This window comes from Cataglyphis hispanica, chromosome 23 (genome assembly GCF_021464435.1).
Source record: "Cataglyphis hispanica isolate Lineage 1 chromosome 23, ULB_Chis1_1.0, whole genome shotgun sequence".
In the NCBI taxonomy this organism is placed as follows: domain Eukaryota; kingdom Metazoa; phylum Arthropoda; class Insecta; order Hymenoptera; family Formicidae; genus Cataglyphis; species Cataglyphis hispanica.
Genome location: NC_065976.1, coordinates 4,629,828 through 4,647,570, shown reverse-complemented (window position 1 = coordinate 4,647,570; position 17,743 = coordinate 4,629,828). Strand labels below are relative to the sequence as shown.

The 17,743-nt window shown below is 28.3% G+C and overlaps 1 protein-coding gene across 2 annotated transcripts in view; it reads left to right on the top strand.

The window, feature by feature from the left end:
• The first annotated feature begins 8,007 nt into the window (after positions 1-8,007).
• LOC126857896 (LIM and SH3 domain protein Lasp) overlaps positions 8,008-17,743 on the top strand; it is a 36,312-nt gene continuing 26,576 nt past the window's right edge. For both annotated transcript variants that reach the window (XM_050607773.1, XM_050607772.1), the window contains exon 1: positions 8,008-8,643. In XM_050607773.1, coding sequence (XP_050463730.1) covers positions 8,575-8,643 — 69 coding nt within the window. In that variant the 5' untranslated portion in view covers positions 8,008-8,574. The remainder of the gene's footprint in view (positions 8,644-17,743) is intronic.

Genomic DNA, 17,743 nt, shown 5'->3' with positions numbered 1-17,743 from the left:
GATCAATGACCTAGTTTATACTGATATATTTTAATACGTATTAAATACTATTCCGATCAATCACAACCATTTTATTCTTTAGAGGAATGGCTATGATTGGTCAGTATATACATAATACGTATTAAAGTTTATCAGTATAAATTAAACCAATAACTACATTCAGCGAATTCAACAGTTGGGTATATCGTCTTGTCAACACTTGATGTTGATTTTAAAAGTGAATGAATCTAATCATGTTTGATTGCTGTCTAAATGTTGAGTCCGCTGAATATAGCCACCGATAATATATTATATTAAAGACCGTTAGCATTGGCTAAATTTTTGTGACTACGATATGGGCACCGGAAATAAGTTAGCGCTGGAAGTTCATATTTTTTAATAATTAATAGTTCAAACGATTGCTCCTTAATTGCTCAATCCACAATTGCTCCCATTTTAAAATTAATATTTTTTTAAATATTTACAAAAAACATAAAATAAATTATTTTTACTCAAAAATATATTTTCAATAGTTTTTTGCAACTATATCCAGCATAAAACCATTGCTCCTTAATTGCTCCATATTGCTCTATCATTATTTTCATGATTTATTGCATTTTTTATAAAAAATTAACAATTCGTATGATGTTAGCCGACAACTAACACTTTTTTTAAATAATTATGTGTGAAATATTTCGTTTGTAGATGATTGTAGTGCATTTATTTTTGTTTGTTAGTTCATAATTAATTTTTAATTAATTATTTAAAGTTTGAGATATACCAAAGTACATGCATTTGAAATATACTAAAGTACACACATGGGCAAGAAGTACGCGCGCGCGCACATAAGCACACACACACACACACACACACACGGGGGATGCAAGGGGAGTCTTTGGCCCTTCTCCCGCACCCACCCCGCCAATAGGCACGTGGGTGGATCTTGCTTTACAATGTAGCATGTACTTTGTAAGTTGTAAAGCGAGGTCCACTTTGCCTACGGCATTACAATGGATGTGGGAGGAGGGCCGAAGGCTCTCCCTTGCATTCCCCCGAGTGTGTGTGTGTGTGTGCGCATGCGCGCGCGAGCGTACTTCCTGCCCATGTGTGTACTTTAGTATATTTCAAACTTTAAATAATTAATTAAAAATTAATTATAAACTAACATAACAAACATAAATAAATACACTGCAATCATCTACAAACGAAATACAATCGATTTTACATCTATTTTTGTAATTTTATAGTACATGTAGACTAGTTTCATGGTCTACAATTAAATAATTAATTAAAAATTATTTATGAACTAACAAACAAAAATAAATGCACTACAATCATCTGCAAACAAAATACAATTGATTTCACACATAATTATATTAAAAAAGTATTAATCGTCGGCTAACATCACACGAATGGTTAATTTTTGATAAAAAATGCAATAAATCATAAAAATAATAATGGAGCAATATGAAGCAATTAAGGAGTAATCGTTTTATGCTGAATATAGTTGTAAAAAACTATTGAAAATATGTTTTTGAGTGAAAATGATTAAAATATTATAAAGAATTAATTATACAATTGGAGGGATCTTGAATTTCATAATAGAGCAAAAAAGGAGCAATTATTTTATCAAAAAATCAATAAAAAATGTTGATTAAACTTTTTGAGATGTTTGAATATTTTCGCCGTTGGCTGCTGAGCCATGTAGTTGAGATAGACAGCCGATAGGTGGCGGCGCCGTTGCTTGGGAAATGATTAATTTGTTAATTTTTGATAAAAAATGCAACAAATCATGAAAATAATGATAGAGCAATATGGAACAATTAAGGGATAATCGTTTTATGCTGGATATAGTTGTAAAAAAACTATTGAAAATATATTTTTGAGTAAAAATAATTTATTTTACGTTTTTTGTAAATATATAAAAAAATATTAATTTTAAAATGGGAGCAATTGTGGATTCCGACGGAGCAATTGTTTGAACTATTAATTATTAAAAAATATGAACTTCCAGCGCTAACTTATTTTCGGTGATGTGGGCTTGGTAGAAATAATAAAAGATTGATGACATTACCGACTGGTTTTGACTGCGTTAACGAAACGAAAGTAACAAAACTCGTTGTGCGCTACTATAGGTATATAAATCTTTGCATTGTCGATAAAACAGTAATTTGCTTTATTTAAATAACTCGTATATAATTATATTAAATCCCGTAAGACCGGTCTTTAATAATATCTCATCGTTAGTGATGCAACCATTACCCATATAGCACAGAACATTTCAATTACATTGTAGCAATCTTGCAAGTTGCAAGTTGCAATATTGCAAGTTGCAAGTTGCAATATTGCAAGTTGCAATATTGTAGAGACATTATAAAAATATATCACTGTAATATTTCATGAAAAATGTTATTGCAACCGTTCAAAAACTTTATAAAAAATAGTATTCAGACATTAATTTGTTTGCTTACTGCTGTATTTGACGCGCGATGATGTGCGCATTATTCATCTTGTATTTATTGAGTTTTAGTCATGAAAACTATATATATAAAACTTGCAAAGAGCAAGCAGTAATTACAAGTAATAATAATATCATTTCTATTATAGTTTAATTTCTGATACAATTCAAAAGAGGAGTTCAGATATTAAATTGATTATTTAGTTAAATATCAAAGAAGTGCAAATCATCTGCTTATTGTCTACTTAAGAATTAAAATCTAATTTTTCATATAAATAAAATTGTGAAATTTACAAATTTATTAATTATTCATATTTGATTACTTTATTATTTATTTAATTATGTTACCAAATGTTTTTGTCATGTAATGTACATGTAAAATAATATTTGTAACTACAAATGTAAAGCAATTTAGAAAATGTATAAATATTGAGATGAAAATCTTATATACTCTATTTATATATTATAAATATTTGCATTATTATAAATATATTTGCATAATAATGCATTTATTACAAATATGTTATATTGTAAAATTATTGTAATATTATATTAAAATATCTATGTAATGTTTTCAACAATATTAATTGGGGAAACTAACAAATAAAAGCCAAAATGCAGTTATTGATTCATAAATTTTTTATTGTTAAATTTCAGTGATACATATGCATTAAAAATATATATTTTGAATCGTTATTTTGTCTTCTTTCTTCTTTAGCATAGTTTTAAAAATTAAATTTTTATGTAAAATTAAACATGCGCAATATTAAGCGAAATATTCATCAAGTTTCTGAATGCAATATCCCGCGATGTTTTGACGTATATATTCTCTCGTTTTAAAAGTTATTCTAAACGTTTTAGAATGTCAGCTTTATGCAGCTCTATATGATCAATTTCAATATATACATGTGTAATTCGTGCATCTCCTAAGTAGAAAGTACAGATATATAAAGTTGTTACAATCGAAAATCAAATCGATAATCGAAGAAAACAATCCAAAATCCATGTAGAATCTATCATCATCAAAATGTCATCGTAACGTGTATCTGTCAGATTTAAATGTATTGATGATGATGAAACTTGTCCTCAAATGCCGCGTCTTAGAAAAAATGTGAGGAAACAACGAATGCGAACTTAAATTAAAATTTTTGGCAAATTCTTCTATTGTCTTATTATATGCATAGTGTAAATCTTTCGTATCACTCTGCAGGTTTAGACAATTTTTTTTGTGGCTTAATAAACATTTCGGAAATGAGTTTTTTATCAAGCGAGATTTTATTGTTTAAAATTTCATTTTCATTCCAGTCAAATTCATGATTGGCCTAGAGTCTATGATTCATAATGAAAAAACTGTGATGTGTTTCTACGTATGTGGTTTCAAAAATTTGTTTCTTTAGCTGTTTACAAGTTTGTCCGACATAAGACGTGTCACAATTTTTGCACGAAATTTTATACACTAAGTTGTTGCGTGAATTCTTAGACATTAAATCTTTTTATACTTGGACAAAAGCACGAAGTTTATCAAGACCGGTATATAATAATTTTATATCAAGATCACAAAGATCTTATTTAAATCGTTCAGAAAAAATTGGGATGTAAAGAACCATAAATGAGGTTCCTCCAGTTGATCGTTCTCTATGGTCAATTCTCGTCTGATTTGTTGCAAATAAAAATTTTAAATGTTCACAAATCATACTAAAAATGTAAGCCAAAGGAAAACTATAGTCTAGGATGTCGATTATCAATTTCAAATTTTTTTGATGGAATCTTGAGTATGGCAATAAAAAAGCTTGGTCCACAAAGCCAATGATTGTTCTTCTTTTATGTCATAGTGAATGATTAGATTTAAAATTTAAATATCTCAGAGAATGTAAGTTTATGATACCAATCGAATTCTATGACATTATTATTTACAATTATCGTGATGTCTAGAAAATTAAGTTTGTTGTCTACCTCCGCCATAATAAATTGTAATCTCATATGAAACAAGTTGACTCGTTATACGACATTAATAACATTTTGGAAAAAAATTTTTATTAAATCTTTGAAAAAAAATAAATTTTTTAAAATTTTATTAATGTGGTTAAATAGAGATATTTTAAATAGAGATATTTTTACTATGAAACTTTTGTATAAAACTTTTTTTGATATTTTAAATAATTTTCTACAAATATATCGAGAAAGTCGCTCTCATATTTGTTCTTATGAAAGGTGGTTTCATTTCTTAGAATTGTTTTTGAGCAACTGAAAATTTCTAAATTTATCTATTTATTTTCTCTACATATGGTACATGTATATGAAAATCAAAATTTTGGGATTTATATATATATATATATATATATATATATATATATATATATACAAAGTTCCCTTGTTAATATTGATTAATACTCTGATTCTACTAGGTTATTGTAATGCTTCTGCAATCTTTTTGTGCTGTATGGTATTATGAAGTTGTAAGAACATGTAACTATAATATTTGTTAGAAATTGCAGCAACATTCCAGAAACAAACTAAAAAATGTGCAAATTAGAAATTTGCACATTGCTTTCTCATTATTTTATTTCGCTTACAAAATTCCTCTGCAGAAGAAGCTAGTTTTTTAATTAAAACAAAATTATTAGCATATGTAACAGATTGGTTTTCTCGTAGAAAAAGCTTTATGAGCAAAATAAAATTGTTACAAGTAATCTGCAAATTTTTAATTTACACATTTTTAATATTTATATAATCATCACAAAAAATTTAGAGATTATATTATAAAAGTACAATAAATAAAGAAACTTAATTTTGAAAATTTAACATTTGTCATATGGCTGATGATATACATTTGTATATGTGCCGATATTTTTGATCTTGGTATACACAACCTAGGATATTCCAAAATATTTTTAAAATTTGAAAATTTATATTTATTTTATTTATATAAAAATTTTTTAAAAATTCATTTATATAAAAAAAATAAATCCTTTTCACAAATTTCAGTAAATTCAATTTCAACTATTCTATAATGATATTTTTTTTTATATAAATATATTTAATCTAATATTTCAAAATTTGAGGAAGTTAGAGCATACACAAACATTTCTCAAAAAAACACAAAATTTTATAAAAGATGAAATCTTTCATCGATCTTGACCAAATTTAATACCAACCATTCTTTAATGATACTCTATTCACGTAAAACAATTTAGTCTGACATCTCAAAAATTTGCAGAAATTAAAGGGTGCACAGACATTTATTGAAAAATTCAAAATTTCATAAAAAATGAACTCTTTCACCAATTCTCATCAAATTCAATACCAACTATCCTTTAGTGATATCCTATTTATGTAAAAATATTTAGCCCAATATCTTAAAATTTGCGGAAGTTAGAGCAATCACACTCTTTTGGGAAATATTCAAAATTTTATAAAAACTGAACTCTTTCACCGATCATAATCAAATTCAAAACCATCCTTTAATGATACTTTTTTCACGTAAAAAAATTTATCTCAAAATTTGCAAAAGTTTAACCACATCCTTTTTTAGTGGCACTTATACACATACATACACACATACAGATATCTTTTTTAAATATGATTTTTTGATGTTTTAGAACATTTTAAGCATATTGGTATAAAAAATTGAAAAAAAAATTTTCATAGGAACAAAGTTTCGATATATTATACAAACTTTACATTACAATTTTTTAAAATACAAGATCAAATTATACACTAAAAATATTTGAACGTTATTATACTTGAACATTATAACATTATTTTTATTAAAATAATAAAAACTATAAATTTTGATAGTGATATCGCTATTGATAATGCTGCATTCCAATATTCCTTATCATTCTTTTATATTAAATTATACCGAATAAATTTGAAAAAAATAACAATAGAAGTAACTGTTAAATTCGTTACCGTTGCCGAAAAATGTAACAAATGTTATTTTTTCTGTTGCAAACAAAATTTGTAACACGTTATCGTTACAGTTACCAAAAAAAGTAACGATAACGGCGTTACAAGTAACGCATTAGTTCTCAACCCTGAAAATTCAGATATTGAATTGATTGTTTAGAAATCGGGCAGATAAATATTCAAAAAAAAAAATTAATTATTATTCTTTGAGATATATATCCAGAAATAAATTTTAATGTATGGTGAGATATAATTATATTAATTAGCCATACATAATCATATATCGAATTTGTCTCTGTATGATTACATGTATATATATATATATATGTATATATATATATATATATATATATATATATATATATATATATATTTATATGCAACCATAGTAGAGTTATACGTAATGATATTTATACGGAGATAAATTAGATATATGATCACGTATATGACTAATTTATATATAATCATATCTGACCATACATTAAAATTTTTTCCCCGGATTGTTATTAAATATATTACATCGCTGTTATGATGTTTCGTTGCAATATTATTAAAAGAGGACAGCTTAATATTGCTACAATCTTACAGCAATGATGCAGCAATGTTTGGCAACCGATTTGCAATATTGTTACAATAAAATTATTCTGAAATATGTCTGCAACCTTTCTGTGCTGTATAGGATTATATGATTTCTTAAGATTTTATATTTTTTGGTCATATATATAATTAAAGTTGCGATATATACAAGGCGGCCCCGAACGTTCCAGCCAGACTTTGAAATCTTATAGGAAATTTAATTCTGAACAAAAAATTTTTTATAAACATGGATAACATACATCGAAAAAACGCTTTCTTAAAAAGTTATTGAGCAAAAACCTCTGGTAAAGGAAGAGCAAAAGGTGAAAAGAAAATGAAATAAAAAGAAAATGAAGCTTAATAAATTTTTTGAAAAAACGATAAAAATAAAAAATAAAAATCTTTGTTTTTTAAAGAAAATAAAATAAATTTTTTTTAATTAAAATACGTACTAGTAGAAAATAAATAAAGATGTGAAAAAACTAACTGTTCTCAAAATTGCAATTAACATACCGCATTACGTATGAGCATCTAAGCAATAAGTAACAAAAGCACTTTTTGTACATTTGAAACTGGTTATATCAAAATCTATGGAACGTACAACAATTATTTTAATCTCATTTGAAAGATAATTTAATTTTCTACAACTTTTGTTTTGGTACTTTTTGTTTAAAGACGCACATTTTCCATGATATTTGGAAAAATGAATAAAATCACGATTTTAAAAGCTTTTGAGCGATAACTTCTTAAGAAAGCATTTTTTGACCCATGTTTATAGGAAATTTTTTGTTCAGAATTTAATTTCCTATAAGATCTCAAAGTCTGACTGGAATCACTCGGGGCTACCCTGTATATTTTTCTGCGACCAGTAATTGCTTCTCGCGCATTGAAAAAAATTAATATAAAATATGAGACATTTTTTAAAAATATTTGGAAAAATTTTGCGACTTTTCCGCAACTTTCAAACTATCATATGGTACCAGAAATAATCGCGCCGGCCCTGAATCTCGCGCTTGCGCGTCCACATCATACCACGTGACGCAGCATCACAGTTCACAGTATGCGTACGCGACGAGTCCGTCAGTCGTCAGTTGCCGTATTGACTAGTGTAGTGCGATCCACCATAGCTGTCAGTTGACGATTTTTTTTGTGGATAGCCGAGAGGACGAGAGGCAGTGCGGTTGGTGCCCGTGCGAGCTCAAGAGAGTTTCCGTGGGTCTCGTGCAAAAAGGAGAAAGAGGAAACTCGGAGAAGGAGTGAGAAACAAGCGGTGCGTTAGAAGCCGCCGTCGACAGTCAATCGACAAATACGGTCGAGTCATCGCGGCGTTTTTCCCGCCGGATTTTCGCGAGCACAGGCAGGCGCTAACGATTCCAGCAGTTTTATATTCAGCCGTTCGGTCGTTCGGATGTGTTGCTAGTGTATATATCACGTGTAAATACCGACTCCTCCCCGCCGTACATACATACGTGCGTGCGTGCGTGTGTGCGTGAATGCGCGTGTGCTTATCGTTCAGTGTCTCGGGATCAAGGAATAGGATCTAGACGAGACGCGTACATAATATCCGCGGAAAGTGTGTGTGTGATAAATATACAGGAGAAGAGAGGAAGAGATATTGTACGGCAAGACGTAGTCGAGAAGAGAAGAGGAAGATGAGCAAGACGTGCGCTCGCTGTGAGAAGACGGTCTATCCGATCGAAGAGCTCAAATGCCTCGACAAGGTACGTAAGCTTCGATCATGGTATCTTTGTTGGTCGCGATCGAGAAGAATCCTCTTCTCGAGTCGGATCTTCGAAGCAGCGGTTTTCTCCAGAAACGAGGAGCGAGAGAAAGAAAAAGACATAACACACAAAGAGAAATAGACAAAAATAGAGAGATAGAAAGAGAAAGAGAGCTGATCATCGCGGGAGAGATGTACCGTTCCATTGAGAAGGGCTCGGCGACCTTCGCGGCGTGTCGGTCTTTCTCCGTCGTGCGTGCGTGTGTGATGCACGCGTGCTTAACGCTGCAGAACGGAACGCTCCATGCTCGCCGAAGGGAGTCGTCTACTTGTTGCGCCGCGACATGACGCGACTCGAGCGGGCTAGACTTGTAATATGATAAAAAAATTTGTTTGATTTTTTATATTCAAATCTCTCATGAATGTCAAATGGATGAAATTAAAAAAGGGAATCACACATGTATTTTTACTGTCGCGCCGATTTCGCGACATGAATGAGATGCTTGACTTATAGAATATTGCGAGATGAAGTTTTCCATGGTATTACAAGGATGAAAGAATTTATATATATATATATATATATATATATATATATATATATATATATATTATAAATTATAATTCAAATTAAATATATACTATATATAATTGACACAGAATTAGTATATTCTACTAAAAGCTGTCACACAGATTCGTGTTTTCTCAATTCAATTATTATATTTTCGGCCATTGATTAAATCGAATAAGCAAGATTAAATAATAAATAAAGATGAGAATGTCAATCATATTTAGTGTCAAGTGCTCTCTCATTTCTTTCTCGTGAAAAATGATTATAGAGTAGTCACGAGATTAGTTGGATATTAATCATAATTACACATGATGTTTTCTACATAGGAATTTTATTTTTGTCTAAATAAAAAAGTAATGGCGAATAGTTATTTTCAGGCGTAATAAATAAAGAGAACTCAAAGATATAAAGGAAAGAAGATAAGACAGGATGAACATCTTGTTTGATTGCATGCACTTCGGATGCTTTCAAAATGACGATCTCTCTCTCTCTCTCTCTCTCTCTCTCTCGATAACTCGTTTAATGTTCATTTAATTTTAATTGCTATCTGTAGATATATTATATATATATAATAAGCAGGATTTTCTCTTATCTTTGATTATTTACATTAATTATAATTATGCCAATAAATAAATATATCAAATTGTATTCTCGTTATATATAATATCGTGTCTTTTGACGATAATATGGCCATCTATCGTTAGGGATTTTCTTTTCTGATTATAGTCGAATGTAATATTGCGGTGCATAGAAAACGGGTATGAGCATTTTTCAAGAAACAGATAAACGGAGTGGGAGAACATGCAGAATGTACCGTTCGCATGTACCAATTGCAATAATGTGGCTGAACGTTATAACTCTGTATCTAAATATTTAGATAGCAAAGCATTTAATATAGTTGCATGATACAATTTTATCCTTTATTATATATTTTATCCATAGCAAAGAGTATAGACAAGAGGAGATAAATATGATAATCTAAGAAGGAATAATAATAAGAAACAATATCAGATATAAAACTATGGGAATATTTATGCATTTGAATATATTTTTTAATATTTTTTTTATTTTTATGATTTTTCTTTTGGAATCTTTCTGGCATTTTTCGAATTCATAGGATGTGTGTTCTACACACTGCAAATAACCATATTTTGGCAATAGCAATTGAAAAATGTCAGCGCTACATTTACATACTACGATATATCACTACATATATTTATTTTGAAACAAGTTATATGTAACCGGTGTGAAGTTAGCACCGCATTTTCAAAAATCATATGTATCTAAATTATATGTATCTGTGAAGTATATATTGACTTTCCTCAAACAATTTTTGGACCAAAAGATGACAGAATATTTATTTCTGTTTAAATCCATTCACTTAAAATATTTAAAATATAATTCTCATTGAATTATCTGGTTTTAGCCGCTAAGTAAGCCGAATATAGCACTTTTTTACTTCATTTACTATATGTACAAGATCCGTTTAAGTCGCGGACAAACTTTGAAATCCCAGAATTATGATTCGCATTTTGTTCAAAACTATGAACACGAGTTCTATTCGAATCCATGCCATGTGTTTTTATCGTGAAAGACCGTGGCGTGCAACTCCCGTTTACTTCCATTCGCTGTGCTATAATTTATCCGACTCATTCTTGCGAACGACCTCGCTGGAATCTGAAATTATAAGTAAACTAATTATAAAAATTTTGTACTTCAATCTTACGGTATTGATATTTTATCTTGAAGTTATATATGCATTAGGTGTTTAAATGTTACAGTCGATTGTCTTGAAAATAATACACACACATTTCCGGGAAAAATATTCCATATAAAAGTTGTAGGGTTTTAAGTGATGCATTAAGTAGCAAAATGTTTGTGTGATTTTTAATAACATTGTTAAGGTAAGAATCGCGTAAGAATCTTTTAGGTAATACTAAAACTTTTCAAGCATCAGAACTCGGCAAATACTTAATGGAAAAAAACTTTATTATAGCGTTTTGAAAAACTCTTTGGAAAAGTTACAAGAATATTCAATCAAAAATGAGGGTTTTCATTAAAAAATTTTAGTTAAATTAAAATTTTAATTAAAGTGATTTTTATGTGAACAATGCTGTCTAAGATCACATTAATAATGCTATGTAATGCGCCACTTAAAATCTTATAATTTATATGGAATTTGCCGAAAATATTTTATTTTTAAGGTAATCGATTGTAACACTTAAACATTCTATATACATTCATATATACACGGTGTGTCAAAAGTCTGGATACACTCAAATATCTCGTAAACGTTGCATTTTAGAGAAAAATATTTTTAATGACAGTATTAATTTGACCATGGGTGGCATTGCCAAAGTCAGGTCAAGGTAAATTTAAAATTTTTTAATTCATATTCTTATAGCTTACCTCGAGAGCTTTTCAAAACACTATAATAAAGTATTTTTTCATTAAGTATTTTTTGAGTTATTTTAATCTTAATTTAACATATTTTAGTATAAAATATAAAATATCTCGTAAAGTATTTAGTTTTTGATAATTGTATCGTAATATTTTGATGTACAGAATAATAAGATGAATCAAATAGTGTAAAAAAAATAAATAATTGTTATAAAGAAATACACTGCAAATAATTGCATACTTTTTTATAAAAACAATTATTTTCTGTAACTTCACCTATCTTTGGCAATGCCACCTATGTTCAAATTAATACTGTCATTAAATGCGTCTCTTTAAGCCTTACAACTTTTGTCTGAAATATTTTTCTCTAAAATGCAATGTTTACGAGATATTTGAGTGTATCCAGACTTTTGGCACACCCTGTATAATGTTTAAATATAAGTATAAACTTATCTAGGAAAAATGGGAAATAATTAACTTTAAGAAAACGTGTTATGGATTACGCGTTAAGAATTTACTGTAATATTTACAGCAGAAAGAGAGAGAGAAAAAGAGTATGTGTATGTATGTGTTCATTATTTTTAATGATACTTATTATTTAAATAAAAATTATTAAGATTAAATTAAGTTTAATTATTAAGTTAAAATTTAATATGTTTAAGTTTAAAATTTAATATGTTTAGGTTTATAAAGTTAATCAGTTATTGTTGCTACTGTTACAATACATAAGATAAAACTATTGCAAAATAGGTTATATAAAATAGATTTTTTATAGAGAATATTTTCTCATAAAGAATCACGTTTAATGAAAGATAAATTCATTAAAAGGCTTCTTACATAAAATTATTTGGAAAATGTATTACTAATTTATTTAATATTACTTTAATATTACATTGTACATTAGTTAATTTTTTTCCGATGGTTGTTGTCAAGATGTTGAGAAACTTGGCGCATTATAGCGGATCAAAGTTTTTTCTGCGATAGATTACAGGATGTACCGTTCTCGCTTAGTTCCGTTCAATGAATCGTCCTCAGTTCCTTTCGCCGTGATATTCTTCGTCTCGTTTATCCTTGCGTTGAATGACCGATATGAGCAAGCAGACTCTCTACATGTAAAAAGAAAAAAAGAGAGAGAAAGAAAAGAGAAGGAGAGACTCTTCTTGCATATCATTGCATTTACTAAAGAGTTTTAAATTAATAATAATATTAAATATTTTTTTCATTAATTGACTATATACGAGAAAGACATATTTTTATGTATCTATTAGGTATGTTCAATTAAAATAGACTGACATAGACTGAGATTTTTATAGAACAACGGATTTAATCTTCATTTTAGTTCAACATATATATGAGACACTGATCGATTTTCAAAAGTTTTATTTATTCTAAAATAGTTTTCAAATATAGTTCTGTGCATATTCATACATTACATAAATGGTATTAACAATAAGCATTATTATAATATATTTTAAATAATTATTTTTGTTTTAACAAAGTATATGTATAGATACGAAGATGAGGTGAATACTTTGAACGCTTATAACAATAAAATATCTTTGATGTAAAAATAAATGTGTAGTCAATGTTTTAAGCGCATCTCATTTATATAGCTCTATACTAGAGGGTTAATAAAACTTTGTGAGTGAGTTAACGGGGCTTAAATCATGTGGGCGGCATTCCACGTCGGAAAACGAGCTTCGAGTATTCGAGAGGAGATAGAAGACGTCGAGATCCTAAATTTGGATGCGATTGGATCGGATTGGATTGAATATCGAGTTATATGATTGCTATGTTAGTTTTTTTAAATTCTTTCACATGATGCATGTATTTATCGCATTGATTTTTTACTTCCCACAAACGGAATAAGAGGAAACTTGTATTGCAACATGAAACTTTTATATGTATGAGTAATATATTGATAAATTGTAATTAATTTCAATTAATATTTTAATAATATAGCGTTCAGATCTTCTTTTTTTTATCGATAAAAATCTCGCCTTCGAACGAATTTTATGAGTATTATTCATTTTTGTAAGTAACTTTTATTAATTTTGTATAAGAGTGAAGTTAGCCTTCCGATATTAGAAATAATTGAAAAAATGGTCAAAAATGATTTTTTCCAAAATTTTTCTTTTTTCAATATCTCTTAAAAGTTTTTAACCAATCAAAATAATACTCTGGAACAATGTTTAGAATAACTAGAATAACCTGGACCTTGAAAAGTTCAATTTTTGAAAAATGGAGTGTCAGATAATTTTTTTTTTTTTTTTAATTTTTTTGAATCTTTTTATTATATAAATTCGATCTTCTGAAACAATTTAGAACAAATCTAGAACAACTTTTAGAATTTTAAAATTTCAAAAATGGAATGTTAGCTTCAGGCTGAAATAATTAAGTTTTTTTTACATGATTTGATTTCACATTGATGCACATGAATGCTCTTTTTTATTTTTGTTTCTCTAGTAAAAAAACTATTAAAAAAAAACTTTTGTCAACTTTACATTAGCTTCGAATTTTTACAAAAATGATTTTTAATTAATCTAATCGATAGAATTTTCTTTGAATTTTTTCAAAACAGTTTGAATTTTTATTTGCATATTTAAAAAAAAAATATTTTAAATAAAAAGCTTTGAAAAGCTAACCTCACATTTTAAAAAATTCAAATTATTGCGAGAATCTTTTCGTAATTAAGCTTAATTCATAGATTTTTGTTTGCATATTTTTAAACAACTTGAATTTTTGTTTGTCTATTTTTAGAAAGTTATTTAAAAGAAAAAATTTTGGAAGACAAACATGAAAATCTATTGATTAGGTTAATTGAAAATCATTTTTATAAAAATTGGGGCTAACATGAAGTTTAGGTCCCTCAAAAGTTTTTTTTTAATAACTTTTTTACTAGAAATGTGTAAACAAAAATAAAAAAAGTTGCATTCATGTGCAAACAATGTGCAACTAAAATATTTGATTATTTCTAATCGGGAAACTTCATCCATCTCTTTGTATATTTATAATACTTATTTACAATACAATTTATTAAACTACTTTACGTACATATTATCAAGAAATACAACATTTAAGAAATATACATACGACGAAAAAGTGATTATATTTTTTTCTTTTCTATTTACTAAGCTATAAGATCACTTATACAGTGATTTACGCACTATGCATGTAGATCGTTGTTTACGCTAGAGTGTATATTTATTCCTATCACATGTTCTCGATGTTTTATGAAATTGTGGTGGCGAGTTGCAACTGCATCTCTCCCGTTTTCTCGAAGAAACTGAGGAAGAAAGAAAAGATAAATGGAAGAGAGCGACACGATATGAAGAGAAATTGAGACAAGACACATTGTACTACACGATCACAATAGGCACAAGAGATAAAGACGAAAGGATTCAATGAAGGAAAATGTTTGTTCTTAGTTGATTTCTTTCACATCTGCCTAGCTTGCTGCCCTTCCCTCCACATTGTACAAATTTAATAAAAAAATTATATAATTATGCACTAATTACGCGCTCATCAAATCAATAAAAAAAAATTTTGCGTTAGTTTAACTTTAGTTTAACAAAAAAAAATTTCTGCGGGCGGCTGAGCGGACGATCAACGAGCCTCCCACCCATTAATAATAAATAATTTTAAGAAATAAATAGGATTTAAACGCTAATTATGTGTTATATCATGATTTTGATTTTTTTTTTGTACTGCAGCCCTTAAGGGACTTCCCTCTTGAAGTAAAAGGCGAGATTCTCATATAACTTGTTTAATATTGCGAAAGTGTCTGTGAAGTTGGCACGACGTTTTACAAATTTCAAAAAAATATTAAGAGTTCTAATAGCACTTTTCATAGTTCTATAGTTCCTGATAAAAATTAAAAAAAGTTCCGCATTCCTCATATTAAAAAATCGAAATTGAAAAAACTTTGCGAATATAGCACGACACCATTCCCTCTAAAGTACTAATATTGCGAAAGTGGTGTCTGTGAAGTTAGCACGACGTTTTACAAATTTCAAAAAAATATTAAGAGTTCTAATAGCACTTTTCATAGTTCTATAGTTCCTGATAAAAATTAAAAAAAGTTCTGCATTCCTCATATTAAAAAATCGAAATTGAAAAAACTTTGCGAATCTAGCACGACACCATTCCCTCTAAAGTACTAAAACGCGTTAAATTTTATCATTTTTGGCAAGAGTTCCCGATAGTTCTAGTTAAGTTCAGCATATATATGCAATTTCTGAGTGATATTCCATCAATTAATAATTTTTAATGAATTTTTAATATTTACGTCCAGCACGACATTCAGTGAAAATGTGTCGTGCTGATGATTTTTCTAACAGTAGTTCTCGATAGTTCTATTAGAGTTTTATGCTTTAGAAATATTTTTATGAAGAGTTCCCATTTAATATTTTTTAAACAATTTTTATTAATTATCCAGCACGACATCTTTCCCTCTTAAAGTATTAGAATGCGTTAAAGTTATCATTTTTGGAAAAAGTTCCCCTATAGTTCTATTCAAGTTCAGCAATTATATGCAATTTCGGAGCAATATTGCATGAATTTATAACTTTTAATCAATTTTAAAAAAATTGTAAACGACCGGAACTCTGTATATAAACATATCTCTGTATATTATTTATAATATATTGTTTATTATTTATAATATGCTGTTGTTGTTGTCAAACAAGTACTTTTGATTCTTTGTTGTTTCATTATATCATAACGCTCTTTACGTTCAATTATCCACAATACGATTAAGTGAGTTAACCTCTCACTTTCCTTTAGTTCCACTGGTTTTCAATCATTAAATATGCTTGCTATGCCAACGATGCGGAGTGATATCCGGTTGTTTCTCAATGTTGATTACGAAAGCATAAATATGATTCCATACAGAGATACACATATCCTACCAAGGGCCAAATTAGCAAAATTAAACTGGATTTATCAGATTATTTAGTACTTATTTAATACTAATTTGTACCACTAATAATAATTTTGTAGCTGATACTATCAAAACAAACCGTGCGCTGCTATCTTCAAGTTAAACTAGATTTTTTCGTAAGTACGTATTATGTCACGTCGTGTGTTCAAATAGCGATTGATACTACTAAGAGAAAAGAGTAGTTTATTCTTGAGCTTAAGAAAGCTGAATTCAATTGCGAGTTGTTTTAAGCAGAAGGGATAAATATATTATGTTTATTTAGGTGATACAAATTAGTACAAATCTAACTCTTTCGATTTCTGTCTTATTTTTATATTTTCGTTTTGTTTTAATTTGGTCCTGCTAGCTTAATTTGGAGATAGCTGCGCCACTTTTTTGGAAATGGCATGAGTTACAAAATTATTATTAGTAGTACAAATTAGTACAAAATGGATACAAAATAATCTGATGGGTCCAGTTCGAGTTTGCTGATTTGATCCTGCTAGTTTAATAGAGCTCATTTCACGCACCATTTCTTAAAGGCGTGAGAAAAAGGGGATTTATCGTTAATACGTTCAATATTTTTTTTTTTTTTTATAAATGATGCACGCATGATTTATTTCACTCTCGTGAACTTGGCACACATTTATTTCTAATCTATAGTAACATTGCGATCTGTGTTCTGTCAAGAATCACAGATAAGCGAAGAATATGAAACAATCCAACAATGTTTTGCTTTTGTTAATAAGATAACTTTGCGATAATATGGGAATTCTAATCAGACAAATATGTAATATGAGAAAGATATTATGAGGTAATATCTATAAAGAGGGGCTTAATATCTCATTTGATATCTTTAAAGATTATACATATATAATAATTAATATTCTAATATTTTATTTTTAAATAACAAATTAATTAACAACTTAAATAACTAAATTTTTTCTCAATTTTTGTGATCATAAGTTAATCAATTTTTGTCAAATTAATATTTTTTAGATTTTGATATATCGCGATATACCCGAAATTTTTTTTAATTAACGATTGAAATAGATTCCTGACCTTTTATACATTTTTTATCAATTAAAATGAGATATTTTTGTTGTATTTAATACAATTATAACGATTACAATTGTTATCAATTACTAAATAAAGCGTAATTTGTACTCGTGCCTCTGCTATATTTGACGTTTGATATTTAGCTCGTTAGAA